General features: G+C 37.8%; 3 protein-coding genes and 1 pseudogene across 7 annotated transcripts; 1 reads left to right on the forward strand and 3 right to left on the reverse strand.

The window, feature by feature from the left end:
• Positions 1-890: 890 nt before the first annotated feature.
• LOC137733006 (putative clathrin assembly protein At1g25240 pseudogene) lies at positions 891-2,644 on the reverse strand (annotated as a pseudogene). Its single transcript, XR_015957491.1, has one exon. The product of XR_015957491.1 is annotated as a putative clathrin assembly protein At1g25240 pseudogene (transcript).
• A 1,117-nt stretch (positions 2,645-3,761) lies between these two features.
• LOC137731708 (uncharacterized) lies at positions 3,762-5,375 on the forward strand. Of its 2 annotated transcripts, none has more exons than XM_088687237.1 (3): positions 3,762-4,155; positions 4,326-4,532; positions 4,929-5,375. In XM_088687237.1, exons 1-3 carry the CDS (start codon positions 3,832-3,834, stop codon positions 5,253-5,255), a joined length of 858 nt encoding a protein of 285 aa, XP_088543363.1. In that variant the 5' UTR covers positions 3,762-3,831; the 3' UTR covers positions 5,256-5,375. The 2 variants fall into 2 exon arrangements, with proteins under 2 accessions (XP_088543363.1, XP_068326996.1); XM_068470895.2 differs by having other exon boundaries at positions 3,773-4,155; positions 4,962-5,375.
• On the reverse strand, positions 4,849-9,782 carry LOC137731707 (IAA-alanine resistance protein 1). 2 transcript variants are annotated; one of them, XR_015957492.1, is made up of 12 exons: positions 9,026-9,782; positions 8,538-8,621; positions 8,379-8,428; positions 8,059-8,110; positions 7,615-7,728; positions 7,054-7,328; positions 6,702-6,851; positions 6,495-6,602; positions 6,218-6,319; positions 6,050-6,094; positions 5,619-5,943; positions 4,849-5,496 (listed from the first exon to the last, which is right to left on the reverse strand). XR_015957492.1 is itself a non-coding variant. In XM_068470894.2 (11 exons), exons 1-11 carry the CDS (start codon positions 9,360-9,362, stop codon positions 5,788-5,790), a joined length of 1,473 nt encoding a protein of 490 aa, XP_068326995.1. In that variant the 5' UTR covers positions 9,363-9,782; the 3' UTR covers positions 5,513-5,787. The 2 variants fall into 2 exon arrangements, 1 of the variants encoding a protein (XP_068326995.1); XM_068470894.2 differs by lacking the exon at positions 4,849-5,496 and having other exon boundaries at positions 5,513-5,943.
• A 1,055-nt stretch (positions 9,783-10,837) lies between these two features.
• LOC137730859 (65-kDa microtubule-associated protein 6) lies at positions 10,838-16,173 on the reverse strand. Of its 2 annotated transcripts, none has more exons than XM_068469851.2 (12): positions 15,380-16,173; positions 14,074-14,277; positions 13,470-13,736; positions 13,119-13,334; positions 12,886-13,041; positions 12,647-12,806; positions 12,363-12,514; positions 12,098-12,185; positions 11,950-12,023; positions 11,791-11,865; positions 11,256-11,612; positions 10,838-11,137 (listed from the first exon to the last, which is right to left on the reverse strand). In XM_068469851.2, exons 1-11 carry the CDS (start codon positions 15,452-15,454, stop codon positions 11,274-11,276), a joined length of 1,806 nt encoding a protein of 601 aa, XP_068325952.1. In that variant the 5' UTR covers positions 15,455-16,173; the 3' UTR covers positions 10,838-11,137; positions 11,256-11,273. The 2 variants fall into 2 exon arrangements, with proteins under 2 accessions (XP_068325952.1, XP_068325953.1); XM_068469852.2 differs by having other exon boundaries at positions 10,838-11,131; positions 15,380-16,165.
• Between the last annotated feature and the right edge of the window lie 5,278 nt (positions 16,174-21,451).

Consider the following 21,451-nt stretch of genomic DNA (forward strand, 5'->3'; position numbering starts at 1 on the left):
CGATTTTTGCTCCACGTTGTCTTTTCTGTCTGGTCTGTAAATTTGCTGACTGGCGTAAAGATTGCTTATGTGGCGTCGATGTGGCAGAAAGGAAAGTATTTTGGTCAAAACATAGGAAAAGCAAATACACAAATTCCATCTACTCCCCGTGGCTTCTTCGGTCCTTCACCTCTCTCTTCTTTCTAGATGACAATTCTAATTGTTAAACTCGATAATTGTAAATAAGAGTCTGAATAGGTTAGATCTGAGTATGAAATTTAGGATAAATTTTGGGTATGAGAATATTATTCGACTATGATTTTGGATATAGTTATAGGGATCCCAAATCCATATTTATACCTGAATCAGAACCGAATAATATATAATATTAAAGTATTATATAATATATTTATATTCATTATTCACTGATTACCTTGAGAATACAAAATTGTGAGTCGCATTAATTTGTCAAGAAGCAAGGTCCACTTTCCGCCTGACCTCTCCATTTTTTTACTTCAGAACAATTTTATTTTACATCTCAAGCAAAACCATCCCTACCATTGCAGGTGGTTGGTCATCTCATTAAGTTTTTGTAGGACCTTCTGGGTTTCCTGGGTGCTGGCGGTTGTGATGTCGAAGGATATAAAATTTTGTTGGCTCTGTTTTTTTTCCGATGTGGGCAGTGTTCTTCAGAAGCATTAATTTGGACTCAATATTTAATTCGATTTGGTCCCAGCTAGAGCAGTGCAGGCTCTGAACTTGAACATTGGAGCGGTGGCTATGGTGGTTGGTCCGAGTATCGATCAATATCGACGAGACTACAAATCGTATATTCGACAAAATCTCAAAATATCGTCAATGATTCAACAATTGGGATTTGTATCTTCATCATTTCGACCAACTTCTAAATATAATAACAACACCAGAAGAAATTAGTATAATATATAGACTATAGTTCCTACATATTCCAGTTAATAATTCACAGATGGCATACTTGCACATACATAATCTCAATTCATCAAATTAATATGATGATTAACAAGTAAAACAAAAAAAAAGAATCACGAAGAAATCAAGCTCAAAAAATTAATCTACAACAGTAAGGCTCAAGGGGGAAGGATATAAGATCCACAAAAATTGGGAGAACATGTTTGATGAATTAAGCTGCGCACGGGAACAAGGGAATTAATCAAACTCTTTCCAACGTTTTTAACCAACAACAAGAACAACAATAATTCTAGTCAGAAACTAATCAAATCTGGAAGAACTTGGTGGTTATGTGCAGCATGTACAGGATGATGATACGGTATTATATTTTTAGACGACGGCGCAAAGGGGTTTCTATATTGTCCTTGTACCCCGACCCCGATAGCACTATTGGTCGTAGTATTGTAGCTGTATCCGCTCACATCCGAGAAACCTGATGTATCTGCGCTCACCCAGCTGATTAAATCCTCTTCAAACACCTCCCATTTGTCCGTAATTATCGTCTTGGATTTCTTCGACGTCGGTTTCTGTATGGCCACGATCGCCTTATTGTCCTCCTCTTTCTGAGCCGCTGCCATCCGATCGCATTCCACGAAGCTTTCCTCCATTTTCGACCCTTGGTTGATTATCCGTTCCAGGTCTCTGATGTCCTCTTCCGGAATCTGTTCGACTTTAGGACAATCCGCCGTGCTGAGGATGCCCATATCCATACAGTATTCGAGGTATACAGAGAGCTCCTCCCCTTGAACCGCCGCCTTCTGAACAACCCCGAGCGCCATCTGCGCCTCCTGTTTGCCTGGCGATGCGTAAATCCTCAACAGCGCTCCGGCAATCCCTTTGCAGACTCTGCTGTACACGTCGAAGATCTCCGTCAGTAAACATATCATTGCTTCGGAAATAAGATAAACCTTGTTGTTATTGTATGTGTGATTATTAGTGCGATGCGGACTGATCGCTTCGGGCTTGATCTCGAGGAGCATATCAAGCAACGACTGCCACTTTTGCAACCGCCCGAGCTCCTCCAGGAGAGGCGGCTCCTCCTGATCGGATTTTCTGTTCTTCTTCTTCACCAACGTGCTCAAAAACGCGGATCTCTGGTCCAAGTACTTAAAATACGCGCGAACAAACGCGTCGTAGGCCCACGTTTTGCTGGGCTTAGAATGTTTGTCGCAGAAGTTGGAGAGGTCGAACGGCAGACGCCCGATCTTTTGGACGGAGGGGATTTTGCAGCAGAAAATGCCGTGCATGAGCATTAGGCCTTTGAGGGCGACGACCCAAGAGCGAGTTTTCTCCATGCGCGTGGATAGGGCGTAAAGGAGGGGCTTGAGGTAGAGCGGAGAGGTTCGGACCCATTGGTACACCCTGTGGAAATTCTTATAATCGACGGTGGTCTCGTCGTGGCTGGTGGCTTTGATGATGATGGCCTCCAAATCAGGGTTGCGGAGCGACGTCCGCCGTGAGATGACGGCCACCCAGATGCTGTTCCGGTCTTTGATTAGCCCGGCAGCCTTTTTCCACAGTTTCATTTCCCCCCTCTCTCTAGATCTCCCCTCTCTCTCTCTCTCTCTCTCTCTCTCTCTCTCTCTCTCTAATTCTAATTGGTCACCAGCACCTTCTCATGCAAACCCTCCTTTCCCTTGTTTTAGCACTCTAATTACATTGTTTTTGGTTTTTTCAATTTTCCAATTTGGACATTTGGGGATGGGAGGATTTGGACAGCCTATGGCTATATTTGGGAGGTGGGTAAATCGGGAACATCCTTTTTAAGTGATTTTTTTGTTGAGTTTTGTTTTGTGATTATTGGACTTGTTTCAAAGGTAGGCTATGCTTCTCACACGTTAATTAACGCGCTTCTATTTTCAAGAGAAAACAATATACTACACACACACACACACCCCAATAGGCCAGAGGGGCTTCACCATGATATGAACCATGATGATGATGAATGACTGGAATTAAATATTTTAGAATGGCCACTTATAACGGTTAGATCATTAGTCAAGGATTCAATAATTAAGGATTTAACGACTACAGATCTCTCAATCCGTATGCTAGACAAACTCGCTTATAATAATGCTATTTAGACGTACCGATTATGACCACCTCTCTGATACAGGTTAAAGAAATCATTACTTGTGAGATCTATATGTATTAAAAAGGTAGTCTTCAATGTGATCAGTTTTGTTTGTTTAAATGTCTTTGATGAGTAGCTTGAGCTTAAAAATTCAATAATATTTATGTAAGTCAACAAATGGTAGGATTATGCACATGCATGTGACAAACTATGATGGAAAGTAGTAGATGAGAACAAAGTCTTCTAACGATCACGTTGTAGATACAGTCTGTGTTTTGTGGAGGGGACTGCATAATGTATTGCAATTTGCGTTGAATGAACAAATTAGGGTTAACTGCATTTTACACCACAAGATTTGAGTTATTTGCGAAATGAGCTACGAGGTTTAGATTTTTGCATTTTAAATCACGTTTTTTAATTGTACCAATTTAACATCTTCGTCAATTTCACGGTCTAATTAGACGTTAAGTGCTAATGTGGTATATATTGGTATAATTTAAAACCCACGTGCATAATGATGACCCCAAAATCTTAAGATGTAAAATGCAGGTAACCCAACAAATTAATTGAGCACCTACAAAAAAAAGATATCTTAAACTTTTGGTCCGTGTCAATGTAAGTGTGAGTGTGAGTATGAGTCCTTTTTTTTTGAACTGATTTTAGTTTTTCTTTCCTCCAACTACTGTACAGCCTCATCTGTATCTCTCATGCATTTCCTGGCTAGCTGCTTAAGTTCTGCAGAGAGCTACTACAGTAGAAAATGTCCCTAAAAGCAACAAAGTGAAAGGGAGATGAAAAGAGAAAGGGAGCTGCAATTAAGGGCAGGTCCCAAACCCAATAAAGAAAAGAAAAAAAAGGGTTCAACTAAAGTAGTTCAGGAAATCCAAAAAAGACGAAAATGGTGGGAATCTTCATTCCACTGTGCAAATCATCCCACACCGCCACCTCTCTTACTCCTCCTACTTTTCATACTTTCAGCTTTCTCTTCATTGCTTCTCCTCTCTCTCTCTCTCTCTCTCTCTCTCTCTCTCTCTCTAAGATCTTCTCAGCTTCTGGCATGCAACAACACTGCTATGAACAACATCTCTATGGGGTTTTCAAGTGGGGATGATTTTGTAAGTCCTCTTTTTCTCTCTCTCACACACACACTTTTCCATGGGAAATGATTTTGATCCGCAGTCCGCACTCATTTTCTCTTTCTGCGCAGACTTGTTTAGTGTGCGGAAATCACCTCCTTTTTTATCCTTTCCTGGAGTAGTACTCATTGACATGGTTTTTTAATTAGGACGGAGAGGAAGGCAAAGCTCCACTTTTATATGAAACGAGGGAGAACCAGCGCAGCAGCAGCGGGTGCATGGATGTTCACAATCATCATCATCATCATATGCAGGTTGAAGTCGACTTCGAGTTTTGGCCGGTAGAACATCCTCTCGAGCCACCGGATGAAGATCGCCCTGTCAAATGCCCAATGCCCGACTCTTCTGTCATTAATGTGAGAAAGTAATTCGATCAATTTCATCTTATATGTAAAATATCATGAACGTTTTCTCGTCTTGAATAATACAATCTAGCAAGAAATTTTGGGTTCAACCCACTTGAACGATGAGTTCAAAACTCACTTGAATGACAACTTCAAAACTTACTTATTACACTTTGTCATTGTGTGACAAGCTAAAATCGTCCACCCGTTAGAATATATAGTCTCGAAAAAAAAAGAAAAAAGACGTTTTTTCATCTGATTAATTCCTTTTTCTTATTATGTTTTTGTTTTTGTGTAGATCTTGATGTTATTTTGTTGCTCGAATACATGAACTGAATGGAATTTCTATACAATAAAAAGTAAAAAGTTGAGGCATGTATTTAACCTCTGGCAGTGTTATATATGCAGATTGATTTTGTCTCATGTAAAATGCATTTACAGGAAGGAGGAAAGGAGGAGAAAAGGTTTTCAGAGAGCAGTAGCATGCGTAAAAGAACAGAAGCATCATCTGCGGCTGCAGCAGCTTATAGCAATCAAGGGTTAACGGATCAGACGGTAGTGGCAGTGGAAACGCCGCCTCCTGCTCGACCGGTGCGTAAGAGGCACCACCACACTCTCACCCGCGGCGACCATATGATATCACCTCTACGGAGAATGCCACCTCTTCCTTCTCTCCCAACTCAGAGCATTACCGTCTTTCAAATGCTCCAGCAGTTCGACAAGTTCGACTCTTGAATGAAATCAAACCCAGTTTTGGTTATCATTCAGTCACGAGAAGATGTACCTCTTGATCACATATATTGTTGCTTCTAGTGTTTCTCACTTATTTTAATGGAAACTGATTTCCGCACACTAGCTCACCTTCCTCGAAGACTCTTTATTTTTGTCTGTTGATTTTTTTTTGTTTATTCAATCCGAAGACCGAACAAAACAGAAGGTGTGCAGGCAGAGGAAAGAGATTGCGGAAATCAGTTTCCTGTGTCAAAGGAAAAGGCATAGAATATGATCATTTTCATTTTAAAAATCAGGTCCTTGATATAGTAGTATCTGAAAAGAAACAGATATGAAGAAACAGGGGAGGAAAAAAAGCAAGTTCACCGTCTCCCACGGAGAGTTCCCAGTATAATATCGCGGCAAGGTTAACCACGTTCATCTTTTCTACATCTTCCCGTCCCTTTTCCAAATTCATTTCACAATTAGCAGCTGCAAAACACTGATACCTGTGAAGTACATTTGGATAGTCGCGCTCCGGTTTCTGAACAAACTTTCATTCAAAAAGTGATATACATAGTGCAACTCCCATGCCAAGTATCAATGCAGTTAATTGAACAGCCGTGCTTTTCAACGATGAGCTGCCGTTGCTGTTCATTTCAGCAAGCACTCCAGCAACAGCAATGTATATAAATCCACCAGCTGTAAAGCCCTGAAAAGAGATTCAACAAAGTAAAAAGATGTTTAATTCCGATCATGCAAGCCGAATATGAACCGAATGTTTAATGCAGAACATTCTCGGGCTAGACTCTTGTCACCTCAATCAAAGATGACTGTCCTGCATTCTGTCCCAAAATCAGAGCCTGCATCAATAGCAACGGATTACTCTAGTTTCAATTATCAAAGATACTAACTAAAATGGAATAACCCTACAACAAAGACAATACTTTCTTTTTTTTGGTGAACCAATAAAGACAATACTTTACCATTGCGGTTCCAAGTAGTGCCACAAGTGCTGAGAGAAAGTTGAAGAGCAGAGCTTTAGATACGCTGAAACCAGACCTTACGAGAATACCAAAATCACCGACCTGAAACAAAGGTAAACGAAGCTATAAACCTCCCAAGAACTAAAACAACAAGAAGACTGATTAAATGAGACTGTTTAGCCAGCCAGCTATCAAGACTGCCTCTTTGGCATAGGAAGATGTTGATGGTTAAAATGCAGACCATTACATGTTAACGAACAACAGAGAGAACTCAAACCTCTTGGGGAATCTCATGCGCAAGCAAGAATAGAGTTCTAGACCACCCACCAACGGATCCATGAAGCAGGAACGCACTCCCTAAAGCCATCCCATCTGTAAAATTGTGCTGCAGTGGCAATACAAATCTTTCAGTAAATAATCTCTATCATGAACCGCATTTTGTTTAAAGAAATACAAGCTTGATTGCAAACAAGAAGCCACATACAACACCATCCGAGAAGAGATTGAGATAGCCAAACACAAGATTTGAGGGTGATTGAGTAGTTTCCCCTTTTGCGGACTTGGCCTCAGAAGTGGAATCATTTGCAGGATCTACATCTTGTTTATCATCACTCCCACCAGTCCTAATGTTTCTCTGCGTGATGTAAATATGGCAATACTTAAATTGCAGTCTAGTATTTAAAATGTGATCAACAAAATTAGCTTGGGTGCAGAAATCAGATATAAGTAAGATTCATTCAAGATGCATATAAGCCAGCAGATGTCAAGTCTATGGCCAACATTAAATGAAGATGAACACACACTCTGAAAAACCAATAAGCCAATTAACTGCTTACCTTACGAATATGAGAGTCCTGTTGAGTATTTTCGATCAAAGAATCATTTAAACCATCAGGTGCCACTTCTCCGTCAGATGTCTTCAGCTTCCTTCCATCTTTTCCATTGGAAGATTCTGAATGCAAGTCATCGTGAGAATCATTATCATCCTTCAGTTTCTTGCTGTTCTTATGATGATGGTGATGATGACCATGACTCCATGAATTAGTTCCTCCAGAGTTTTCCTCAACATACCTCACTGTCTTTTCTACCAGAAGAAATAATACAATTCCCGCTGCAACAACCAATGTAGTACAATTAAAATTCAACTAAAACCCAATCAGCAAGGACATTAACAATGATCGGGTTAAATAACAAGCTCAAAGAAACCAAAAACACCAGAAAACGAAGGAAGGGGTTACAGCCTACAGTCATATGGAAGAAGTGATGTGCAAGTAGAAACATTCAAGCACACAGAAACATACATCACATGTACCTGCCCTCAAACACCCACACAAATACAAATCATGCAGGCACAAAGGATGGTTATGACAGCATGCAGAACATAGATCAGAACTAACCCAGGACAGATAATCCTACTGAAAGATCTTCCAAAGAATGCGAATGTGAATGCTCATGCGAATGAGAATGGGAATGGCCTTCATGGTGGTCATGTGAGTCAGAGTGCCCTCCTCCTGCAATTATATAAGATTCCAGTTCAACTGCTAATAAATATAAAAGACAAGCATCTTACACATTATCATTTATTAAGAAATTATACATTTTCGATTAAGGAAATTGAAGAGTTCACTTACACACATCATAATAATTTAAAGCTTTGGATCGTTATATGCTCTTCATAAATTAAGATATAAGAACTTATGACATAACCAAATCCTTAAAACATCAGATTAGATTAGGTGGCAAAAGATTATATGGGAATAGATTTGTACAGTGTGTAAAGATGAACTAAAAGCTGCAAATCAATGCAGGCATCATAAACTAGTCTCCGATTATTGTCTTACCAAAAGCATGCGGTAATTGATGAAGAAAAGCATCCCCCAACATTGCTCCAGCCTGCAAGTGAAGTACAAATTAAATTATGAAGTTAAAGTTCCCATCCACATGCTCCAACAATCTATATTATAGGATACTTAAACCAGGCTAGGCATTGACTTAGAGATACTATTTAATTTCAATTCAAGAGCTACTCCAATGGTAGAAGTTCCGTAAAATTATCGAGGCATACTTAGAGTATACATAACAAATTGGTACTAAAGAGATGCAAACCATATACAATTTGATTAGATTTAAAAACTAGATAAACAGGTCAGAAGAATCTGACCCCAAATACAGCCAACGAATCAACAACTGCCTTGGATGGTTTCCCCTGTACTGCAATAAGCAATAAATTCAGTCCTAGTCATTGGCACAGGCTTCTTGAAGCAAAAGTCATCGCCAACGTCAATAAAAAGATTATGTAACTTACAATTGAGTCACTTACCGAACATCACTGGCAAGATAATCAGGCAGATAAGGGAGGCCATGCTCACCAAAAGCGAGCACCCCAAGGAATGAATCCAGAGACCTACAAACGATGAAGAGGAATACAGTTCCAGCTCACGCATCTTAGATCAGTTCATTTCGTGTGACACAACAATGCATAAGTAATAGAAAGTATCGGAACTTTATGTGAAGCGAAAAACATCGCACAATCGAAGGTGGAACAAAATAAAACAAGGGTTAAAAAGAGTGAGACTTGTATAACAGTTATTCAGCAACACAATTCGCACTTTCGACTGCCAAAGAAGATTTCAAACCAAACAAGCATTGTGCTTTAACAATCTGTATCAATACCAAAGCAAAAATTTCCCAGCTTTTGCACTCACCACCACCACTGGCTTCTTCAAATTTTCCATTTGTTCAATCCACATACTTAGCAACAAATTATGCACAATTCTGAATAAAACCCAAAAAAATTAGGAAAAATACCAGCAACTGAGAGCTGCAGAGCACCAAAATGCTCGTGATCGTGACCATGATCGTGAAATTCAAATCCGTACAACTTCATGTCCTCTTCCTCGGCCAATTCCTCGGGAAGCTTCGATCTCGGCAGTAATCTATCATCCTCCTCGTCGTGGCCGTGGAGGCTGCCGTGACTGTGGCCGTGGTCATGGTGGTCGTGGTGCGCATGACTGCAACCCTGGTGGTGAGTGTGAGGCTCGGGAGCGGCAGATGCAAGGAACCCAGAAACAAAACTCAGATCCGAACAGAGCCCAACAACCAAAGCAAGAGCAACCAAGACCAAACCTTTCTTACAAAGCGCCATTTTCTGAGAAACCCCAATAATCTTGTCGGTTAAGATGGGGGTTTTATTGTAAATATCGAATTTAAGGTCGGTGGTTGGCGGAGTAGTTGAAGCCCGTCCGTCGGGAGGGAGGGTTTAAGAAGAAGGACGGCGCTTGCAAGTGCCTTCGATGGTCATAACAATAACTGAAACGAAAAAGAGGATGATTATGCCGACTATAATACCGAATGTCACCGCATCCATCCCCGACTCTCTCTCTCTCTCTCTCTCTCTCTCTCTTTCCTTTTTCGGATTTTTTATTTTCTTTTTCTTTTATTTTTGTTCTCGGAATCCCCTAGAGAGACTCTGACAGCGCGGTCGGCTTTCTCTCACTCCACTCTCTCTCTCTCTCTCTTCCACTACTTTATGACAGATTTGAGTTTGAGAAATGCTAAGGCTAACGAGTTCTTCGAAATTTACTGTTATGTCCCTTCATATTTTTAATAAAATATTTTTATAACGTTGGTTCGAGAATTGACGTTAAAATATGAAGTTACAAAAAATTTATAGAGTCCAACTTTTAATAGACTTCCCTTAACATTTCTCATTTGAACTATTCATCCAAATCAAATACAACTTACAGGACAACTGGTGGCAAACCACGGTTATCTACTATTTCCGGAAGCTGAGAAGACTCACATAGACATATTAGCCTCCTCCTGACCACAAGTCTGGCTTCTACACCACCGGCAGGTTTCAAACCCAAGACCTCCAGTTTTTAATTTGAAGAAAGTCTCGCAATCCGTCATTTACCCCTGAACCACCAACTCGTTGCAATGTTTTATTTGAGCCATATGAGTCAATGTTTTATTTGAGCCATATGAGTTCTCCATTGTGGATTGTTTGAAACTGCTTTTAAAAGTGATGACAGTGTTTTGAGACAACTAATGTTTTATTTGAGCCGTATGAGTTATCCATTGTGAATTGTTTGAAACTCGCAATGTTTGAAACTGCTTTTAAAAGTGATGACCGTGTTTTGAGACAACTAAAAACGTTTCTACCATGGCATGTCAGGAAAATTTACGTGTTTACAATAAAAGAACTTCCAACAAAAGCACTTATATGCCAAGTGCTTCTTAAGGAAGCAGTCTCGAACTAGCCATTCTTTACTGTGATTATTTGGTTTCCGTTTTTACCATGCGATGGTTGGCAGGAAATTCACAAAATCTCATCTTTCCATTCTACTTTCATTTCATATAGCTTTTATTCAAAATTGATCAATGTCATCATCAATCCCAGCAATCTAACTTCTGTTTGATGAGAATTCTAAGCTCCGGGGCCGGGCGGCTCTCCTTCGCCTTTGCTTTCCCTTCCCTTCCCGCAGAGCAACATGAACTACTAAAGATTCTACAAACAGGCATCTCCAATCAAAACATACTAAAGATTCACCCGCATGAAATGGAATGGTAGCCACCGGAGCGACGAGCCAATATTTACACACACGAAAACCAACCGCGAAACACAAACACAAGCACAATCCACAATTATACGAAGTGGCAAAACACTCTAATATAACACTTCAGTTGCTCTCTTATTGCTCTCTTATATTGACAAGCAAAGACTTCTAAGTTAAACAAGGGGTAATTCAAGACTACGAGTACTAATTACCTAGGCAGTAGGCAGAGTCACTTCCCATGTAAATCCTAACAAATTGCAATCATAAAACTAGTAGTGTACAACTCCCTCCGTATTCACAAGGTTTCTGCTGCTTTTAGTGAGTGTAAGTTCATCTAGCTTGTAACAGCTGCTGCCTGTTCCTGCACCAAATTCCACGTCTAAATCAATAAGTCGAGCACAAGATTCATCGGAACTTGGGGACTACGGCTAACATGATATAAACAGTGGGAAAATTAAGTTGATGGTAGCACTACGTACCATTTTCAGTATTTAAGATCAATCATGAGGGGGGGAGCCCAGCACAGAACCACAAACAGACGTGGAATATGACATTGTATCTTCTTTTGGTATGGACACAAAGTTCAGGGGCGTAGTAGACATTCTTCTCATTTCCTTGAAATATCCATTTTGGCGCCCAGAGTAAGATCGAGGTGTCAAGAGCTCAGGAGTTCCACTGCCAACTGAGTTCCGACGAGGAGTAGGAGGCACGGATCCATTCCCATTTGAACGATATCCATTTGGCTTCCTAAAGCTGGTGCTTTTCCTAGGACTAGGTTTGGACCCATACATGGCTTCTTTCTCTGTGAGGAGCAGATCTTGGAGTTTCTTTTGGTTCTATAAATGGAAAGAATGTTAAAGACATCATCCATATGACCACTTTTTTTTTTTCGGTAACTCATTTCAAAGCATTGTTAAGCCATAATTAAACAAAACCAATTTCTAAATTCATTTGGATAATCTACTTTATTGTCGTATCATTTGATAACAATTCACAACAGTTTAGTTAAATTACCCTAGATTTTTTCTTATCCTCTTCTTTTTGCCGCCTGCTCACTTTGTAATCCTCCAGTATCGACACCAGTCGTGCCTGCAAATATTGTTACGGAAGTTTAAGATGGCGGACACTACACCAAAAACACATCCACGAACTTTTGTTGCAAAAGTAACTCACCCCATCATAAAGAAACAACTTCTTCCTCTCGTCTTCCCAGGCCAGAGTTTTGTGTATCAGATTGTCAACAATTGCTGGAAAGGGAACTTGTTAGCTCTACCGCTGTTACATCCTCAGACAAAGAGGCAAATTCTAAAGAAAACAATACCTGGAATTTTGGTTACAGTCACTCTAGCTCGTTCTGCACGTTTGAGGTTAATATGGGCACCTCTCCCTGCACTGTACCGGTTATCATCCTGGAATTCAATTAACAAATTTTTATAAAATGTGTAAAAACTAGAAGGCATAATAATCAACCACGGAAACTGAAAGATGGATTCTTGTTTGTGCGTGAACCAAAACTTAAATCCTAATTATGATTCCCTTTCATATCATGGCATGTGGAAAGGCTACCACAACTTCTCAAAGCTTACTTGATTGTAGTCTTCGAGCCAATTTTCCTCTTCACAAGCAAATAGCCACCGGTCGATCCTATCCATTATTTCTTTCCGGCTCATAGCCTCTTCTTTAGCTTTGACTATATGTGCTTCTATGTTTGCCAGAAGTTCAGAAGGATCTACTAGACCTGAACAAAAACAACAATATTTTTCTATAAGAAACAAAAGACAAAAAACAATATTTATACGTCTTTCTGTGTCAAGTATATTTAACCTAAGCATCTAATTAACTGGCTTTGAGACAAAGTGAAGTTTCATACCCGAATCTATCAATGCATTTGATTTCTCAGCAGCTGTGCTTATATCAGGTTCAATATGAGCCATTCTGCATACTTCCTCCAGTTCTGCCCTCCTTTTCATAACAAGTTCTTTCATTCTGCTTGCTTTCAATTCAGCAAGTCTCTCCACTTCTGCCGATACCTGTCAAAGAGATGACAAGGAATTTGATGTTCAACTTGCAAAAAATTAAAATTAGAAGATGCGGAGATTGATATTCAACCTGTTCAATAATTTCTGTTGAAAGAAGGCCTGGTTCCGTAATTTCTGCTTCTGAAATTCCAAAAATGCGAGTAACCCTTGAAAAGTTACTCCTTTCTTCTTTTGACGAGTCCATCAAATTCCAAAGTTCAAAAAGTGACGCTACAATATCTTTTAGCTGCATTTTGTAACAGGGTTATACTTCAGATTCCAAAGTCACAATCAAAATACATGTACAGTATGATCATCGATTACCTTATTGATTCGAGCTTTTCTTTCAGTTTTCAACTTGAGAATAGTCTGTTCTAGGCCTTCCAATGTGCTGTTGCTGATGTTTGTAGACTGTTCAGTGTTCGCCCTGTGCAAGCTAGGATCCACTTCACTCACAGTGTGGCCAAAATCCAAGCCAAGCACACCGCAAAGAGAATGAACCTCGTTTACATGTCCCAAAACCTTGTTGAGGCGGTCAGACTGCAAGCAAATAAAGTACATTCTACATATCAGAACATATAAAACTGCAGGATAAAGCAATCCATATCATTCCAAGGCATCCAAATGATGCAAACATTTCACGAGGAGTTCAAATTCATATTATGATATAATTACCTTCTCTTTTTGAAGAGTGCGAAGATGTGCTTGATATTCAGTTAGCTTTCTAACTGACAAGTCGTGTTCGTCCAGGGTTAACGAACTGACTGGAGCATTGTTGAGATGGTTGTATCCAGATATCTCCCCGCTGATCTTCTCAATTTGTGCCTTTATATCTGAAAATTGCTTCATCCTCTCCTCTTTCTTCACTCTTAGATCTTCTACAAGTGGTGCCACAGATGCAAGTTTTTCTTTCAAAGAATTTGCTCGCTTCTCTCTCTGGATCTGAAGATTTTATTTTAGAATCAGATGAGCAAGTCAAATAGCAGAGGCACATAAAACAGGTCGCAGCAATCGGTTAAAAATAATTCATACTTTTGTTATGTGATATTGTGAGACAGAGAACGGAAGTTTCTAAACATTTTGTAAACTCATCATGGAAACAGAAAAACTGGAAGAAACAAATGAATCACCAAGCAGATAAAGTTTTTACAAATCATTAAATGGCCCAATTGCAAAAGAGAGCAGACATAGGAGGAGAACAAAAAATTCAAGGATGAAGCCAAGAAATGGTCAAAAGATTATCATTACCAAAATGACAAAGTTCCAATGGATTCCTTACCGGTGAATTAATATTAAGTTCCCCCAGAGAAGCCATGAGAGTTGCAAGCTCAGCTTCTTTGGCTGCAACAGACTGATGAAGGCGTGCCTTGGCATTGGCAGCTTCGTCAACCTTTCTCCTGTAAACATCTAAGCATTCCCTCTCCAACTCTAACAACATGCGGTCTTGGTCTGCTATGCTCTCACCAATGTCATTCCATATTTGCTGCACTCATTGAAAAAGCCATACACAAAATCAATTACTGTGGAAACACGACTCAGTGGTTTGCAGTATCTTTCTCCTTTTCAACAGGGAGAGAATAAGAAACTTGCAACACAGACTGGGGACACGAACATCTTATTGACACAAAGTAACCAAATGCTAAGAGGTAAAGCAAATTCAATCAGAAAAACGAAACATCACACACCACACATACTTCTCTTCCTCCCATGAATTATTCATCATAAAAAATTGCAGAGTAGAAGCAGATGAGAAAGGTAAAATCCAAAATTCAGATGGAGAAAGAAACAAATTTAACTATGGAAACTTGAAAGCAAAGTCCATAACCAGAAGTTCTATCTACTGCATTCCCTCTAACTGCCATCCCTGGTAACAATACCAGAGTCTAACACCAATCCAAATTAGGAAGAACCAAAAGACAGTCCACTCTCATGCGCTCATACCCCTCCTAATGCGCAACCATTTACGGAAAAAGCTGCAATCAAGTTAACAGAACCCTGGTCTAAAAAATCCCAATAGAATAAAGATTACAAAATAAACACATTGTTCTGGAACTATATAATTCAGGAAAACCCCCGCTTTTCACCAGACAAAAAAAAAAAAATCAGTACAAAACAGATAACCCATCAAATTTGGTATATGATTTTGCAAAGAAATTCAAGAAAAATTCAAGAAATTGGAGAAGTCTAGTTGAAGGGAAAAAAATAGAAATATAACATAAAGAATCACTAAATATTCAAACACTACTTTATAGAAACTAGGCTCAATTCACACAGTAAAGAGAAAATGGTAACTGGGTTTCAAAATTACTGTGAACAGATTGCATTTCAGGGGACTTGTTACCTTAAAAAGGTGCAAAGACCTGTACTTTCTTTGTTACTTCAAAGAACCCAAAAAAGACCCCAAATTTATAGCTCCACTAGGCTCATCATTATTACACATTTTAGAGAATTAATCACTGCTTTCTTTTGACGGAGCAACAAAAACTTAAAAGTTGCTAAAAACCCCAATCATTAAAAGGGCCTAGGTGAAAAGAAAATTTTCAAGCAGCAGTAGCAGAAGAAGAAGAAAAAAGTTGAGGGTTTACCTGAAGTTCCTTGAGTAAAACATTGCAGCTGGCGCTGGTACGGACACCGATGGTAGGACTCCCAAGAGCCAGCATTTTGCACAGATCCCTCTCTCGCTTACTTTCTGTTTCTCAGTCTAGAAAGTGAAGTGAAAAGCAAGTTTCTTGGTGGGTTTTGAAGTAGGCAGAAAAACCAGAGAACCCCAACAAAAATTGAAGCCAAAAGGTTGAAATTTGGAAGACTTACAGAAGAGAGAAGAAAGAAGGAAGAGGAGAGAATAGAGAGGGGTTTAATAAGTGCTTTTTTTGTAAGTCAAAAGAGACCAGGAGACCAAGACTCAGTTGGGCATATCTCCATTGCCTCAAACAACCTGAGTTCTCCTAGATCTGAAGCAATTCTCTTCAGACTTTTGCTGCCAAAGCTTGCTCCTTTAGCTCTTCTTTTCTCTGCTTTTTTCAGATTTTTCAAGAAAATGTGAGAGACCAAGAAGAAGCAAAGGATCTCCGAGATGGGTTTTGAACGGAACGGGAAAACAAAAGAAAAAAATGGGATTAAACAACAACAGGGAGCGAGAGAGAGAGAGAGGATTAGGGTAAAAGGTTGAGACTTTAGTGAAAGAAGAGAAAATTATTGGCAATGGACTTACTATTTAGTAATAACCAGAAAAGAAAACCATCTTTCTCTCTTTATGGGGCTTGGGGTTTGGCTAAAATGCGCCTTGTGTGTAGCAGGTGGACATCAATCATCATCTGCCTAAATAGTCTCTCTCCCACTCTCTCTCTCTCTCTCTCTCTCTCTCTGGAAGTGAGTGTGTGAGCTTACAAGTGTCGCTCTCTCCGTCTCTGGAAGTGTGTGAGAGCTCACGGAAAATGATCCGGAAAGGATCTCTTCCACCAAATCTAACCAATCATCTAATCTGGATTTTTAAAATTTAATTCAACGATTAATGTTATTATAATTTTTTAAAAAAATTCATATTTATTTATTGCTGTTGGTCAAATTTCAAAAGCACAAATTAATTGATAAGAGAGATGCAGAGATGAACCTTTCAGGGCTCCCAAGTAGAAAAAGCACTGCATCAGCTTATGCGCGTGGAGTTTACTCTCGAAAACAGAGATGGAAAATTGGGAAATTGAGAGAGAGAAACCCACAGTAATCAACCACAGTGGTTAGCTGTTTTTTATGGTGATATTTAGCAATTAATTATCTCCTCTTCATGCTATAAAACTAATTAGCTGTTGAGCATATTTATACATATTTTTTTTTTACTTGTTACATATTTTTGTTATTTTTTATTTGTTGATTTTTATCAATTTATTTGATTCGAATATCAAAAATTAAAAAGGGTGTAAGAGAGGTTAAAATGAGTGATGGATAGCAATGTCCCTTGAGTAATTAATCTGCAACTGTTCTTATACATATGAAAATGATGTGTGCTGTATTGGGTTGCTCAGCACCAGACTTCTTATCTTCCAATCAAAACAAGGCAAAATAGAAAAGGATGGGAATATTGCTTTTGGGGTTTATTTTTTCCCTTGATAATGTAGTTTTCAAGGGTTTGGTTTATAAATTGATGGTTTCACTTTCACCCACAAAAAGAAAACAAGACAAGCTCATCTCATGTCTACATGTATATATATAATGTCATATTTTTACACTAAAAAGTCAATCCTGATACTATTTATTTTACTCTTTATTTTGTCATTATCGTTAAAACTCAAAGTTTTCAAATCATTTTCATTAGTTTTCCTAAAAAAAAAACACATCTCATATATATATATATATAGGCCCTTTATGTAAGGTGATCCCCATTTTTTTCAAAAAATGAGGTGTGAGGCCCACTCCACATCGAACTTCAACAATCCGAACCATCTATTTTGTAAGTCTTGTTTCATAGATCATCCTTACAAAAATTTAATTCAATTTGAAATCATTTGCCTATTTAATTATCAATATAAAATTTCATTAGTTCTTATATAACAAATTATTCGTTAATTTCTTTGAACTCAATTAGATGTCTTAAACATTTCCGATTTGGCTAATACTTTGCAAAGATGGTCTATGAGGTGCAACTTGAAAAATAGACAGTTCAGATCGTTAAAGTTTGATGTAGTGTGGATCTCACTACTAATCCCCATTTTTATAAAAAAAATTGGAAATCTCTTCCCTTAAAGATTTCCTATTTATATATTAAGGCTCAAGAATGTCTCAAGATTGCTGGAACAAACATGGTACGTTAAATCAGGAGAGAAACTCTTGTAAGGTAGTTCCAGTTTCCATTTGGGTATGGTTGAGGCACCCATAATTTTGTTTTTTTTTCTTCTTAAACAAGTCTTTAAGTAAAATTTTCACCGAGGAAGAAAATTTAATACGTGCTCCTCAATACTTCATCATGACATCAGAGCTAATAATACGATGACCTATGAAAACATTAAAACGAATATGATCACGCTATTATGCTAAGATGGGGTGTAGGTAATTCATTCCACTCTAAGCCTCGAGGTAATTCATAATTAACCTACGTAATTAGAGCCCCATAGGTTTCTTTTAATTAGCAGAAAACAATACATCAATGGTCGGTACGTCAGAAACACTTACAAGTTCCAACTGCCTTTATTATATGTACTTTGCGATGATATGAGTAATTATGAGATGGACGCTTGAACTGATCAAGTTCATATGGATGCAACATTTGACATAGAGTACTAAGCTCCAAAGTAAATAATTGAACAAATATTTATTTATCACCAAGGCTTAGGTTTGTTGTTTCACTACATCAAAATCTAAGTTCAAGCCTCGTCACCGATAATCTTTTTTTATAAACGATTGATGCAATTAGAACTAATCAGGAAAAGTAATTCAATTTAGATGCCCTTTTGTGGCTCCAATGGTGATTAGATCAACTCGTTATTATTTTAAGAGAAACTGTAAACTCGATAAAAACTAAGACCTCACTGTAAGTCATAAAAAAATGCTTGTAATATGTTATGGCTCGGGAAAAGGTTATACTGCCCTCCCCACTAAACTTATGATTACCAATAAATAAATATGCAGCAGTTCTATGTAAGTTAAGCCTAAAAATAACATAATTAATATGCAAATACATAATTAAAGTGCATGTGCATGAGAATGTGGAACACGTGAGCGTGAGGCTGAGACTTGCATCTATAGCCAGGTTAGTTTCGTATTATATTATATCCTCCTATTATCCTATACACATGAAATTTGTTAATCATAAAATGCATGTGTTATTATAAATATATATATATATATATATATAATTATACACGAAAATACTTAAAGCAAAATGCTTGTGACTTTCGGGAGCCATATGTCTGCTTTGTTTCAAGTTTTTTCATTTGTCTAGAAACAAAGTCCACAGAATATGATTTTGCAGAAGATGATGATTCTTCAACCAACAAGAAGCAACCAACAAGAAGGAAGGAAACAGAGAGGAATGAGAAATTAAAGCATTTCACACTGTACGTTGTCATTGTAGCGTCGTATGATAAGGATATCACGTCATACATACAAAAATGTACACATGTAGTTAAAATATTAACATAGGTACGATGGTAGTGTATTCATATTCTCCTACTATGAAAATTCTTTTCGAGAAAAAAAGACATGAGAAAGCTCTGAGTAAACCTTTTACGTAGGCATCTAGCTAATACATTATCAAGTATTTGTATCCAACAAACAAAAAATGATTGACGTTCGATCTTCCTACATAAATACGTATTATATCTCAATCAATAAAATTATCCCCTAATAATTATTGAATTATTAGTCGGTTTGGTGGATTAGGTTAGGTCCAAAAGCATTATCATTCGCTTCAAAAAATTTGGTGCTTTTGATTAACAAATAGTTCCAAGTATTATGCTATCCTGTAATGGATGGTGATGGATGCTGTTGGTACCTACCAGGGACCATTCATTTAGCTTGAAAGAATGAAGGAAGTACTGAGCGTATACATGGTACTGCAAGCCAAAGACAAAGAAACTATATAGCTGGCCGTGAAAAATAAAAAACTGGATATGTATTTCATTAATGCCATGCAGGACCCAGCAGTACTGTTTTTCATTATCAATCATAGTCACAGTCACACGACGAAGGAGATGAACTAACCTCCGCTCAAATACGTATGTGTATTATTGTAGCATTCCGAACTAATGATGTATATCATATATCATATGTTTTAACGTTAAGAGTCACAATCACATTATGGAAAAGACGAACTTATCTCCACTCGAATACATATGTCATTGTAGCATTTCAAACTAATAATACGTATCATATATTTTAACATTCTCACTTAACATTGCACCATTGATTAGGAACGGCATAGTAAATGCCATGCCATCTTCTTTACCCTTTTTACCAGGAAATTTCTCATGTTAAGTACTGGTCTCTCCTTGCTACTTGTTTCTCAAACGGGTGGATGATCTCCACAGCTATATCTATATATATATATATAGCAATCAAATTTTTTTTTTGGGAACTTTAACGAAAAGCTCTAGGTACTGTTTATTTTAACGAAAAATCATATTTTTACACTAAAAAATCGGTACTGTTCATTTTAACGAAAAACCACATTTTTACACTAAAAAGTCAATCATAGTACTATTCACTTTACCCTTTATTTTATCCTTATCGTTAAAACTCAAACTTACAATTTTAAAACTTTTTTTATTAGTTTTCCATTTTTTTTTCCCAACTCTCATTACTATTCTTTTACCACTGATGCAATCAAACCCTACTTACACTTTGTCTTTATTCTGAAATGACAAAAAGAGAATTAATTTAGTAGAAAAAATAACAAGATAAATCATGCAGAAGCATTATACATTATAATATATAATCTTTGAAAGTTGTTTTCCATCATTATTTGGTCTACCGATTTGCTATATTTAACTTGTTAATTTATATATAACTACCTGCATAATTGCATCATTAAAATAAAGCAGACTAATCATAATTAAAGTGAGAAATTTCTAAAAACTATATACCATTTTTGGAATATATCTACTAACCTACGCTTTTCCCTTTGTAGAGCTGAGCTGCTTTTCCTTTCAAACCCTAATACATCTGTTTACCCGAAAAAGCAAAACCCCAATTCATCTACAACAATTGTGTAATCGTGTCGGCGCGGGAGCCGTTGAATTAAGAACACAGAGCCCCCAACCCACTATAGAAAAAATAAAAAGAGAAAAGAAGTTTGTCATATCTTAAAAGATATGAAAAGTAGGAATATAGTCCAAGCGATCCTGCTGTCCAAATGAAAAATTTTCAGGTGAGACATATGGAATAAAAACAAGGAGAAGAAAAACTTACCAGATGGTCCGAGATTCGTAGAGGGGAGTGATGGTTTTGTATTTGGATATCGTGAGAGTACTTTGACAAGCTGCTCTATTGAAATTTTTCTCAAACATAAACCTACAAAAATCTAATACTCCAAATATAAAGGAGTATTTGAGCATTTTTCAATCGAAATTTTATCTCAGTCCAAACTTAACGATAACCAAGACTTGCCATATAGAGGAAATATGAAAGAAAAAGAAAAACCAATTGTTGCTATACTAAAATATATTATGTTATATATAAACCAAGCTTCGCTGTTGAAAGAAGAACATCATGTGCAGCTGAAACAATATCAAGTATCCAATTATAATGTTCAATTCAATTATTCACACGTATGTCCATTTGTAATTAATTTTTCAACCGCACCCGTTGTTTTTTTTTCAACAACGAAGCATAATTCTTTATATATCACAACCTTGTCCACATAAAAAGTTGATGAAAAAAAATTATTCATGAGAGACAGCGGGTAGTGGATACCTACCCTTGAAAAAAAAGGGGGGAAGGGAGAATATATATGTCATCATATGGTGGTTGGGTGGGGAAGACTTGTACGATTTTGCACTAAATGAATGCGACTGTAGGTTAGTTGCTTCGATTATTAGCCGACACTATTAATGCTAATTTGGCCCTAAACATCCCTTGACTTGAGGACGATGTCATGGAGGACTTTGTTAAGGACTAATTACACATGATCATTACAAGTTTACAACCGGGCAACGCAAGGACTCAAC

This window comes from Pyrus communis, chromosome 16 (assembly GCF_041283825.1).
Source record: "Pyrus communis isolate YQ-2024b chromosome 16, ASM4128382v1, whole genome shotgun sequence".
NCBI classification, from domain to species: Eukaryota; Viridiplantae; Streptophyta; class Magnoliopsida; order Rosales; family Rosaceae; genus Pyrus; species Pyrus communis.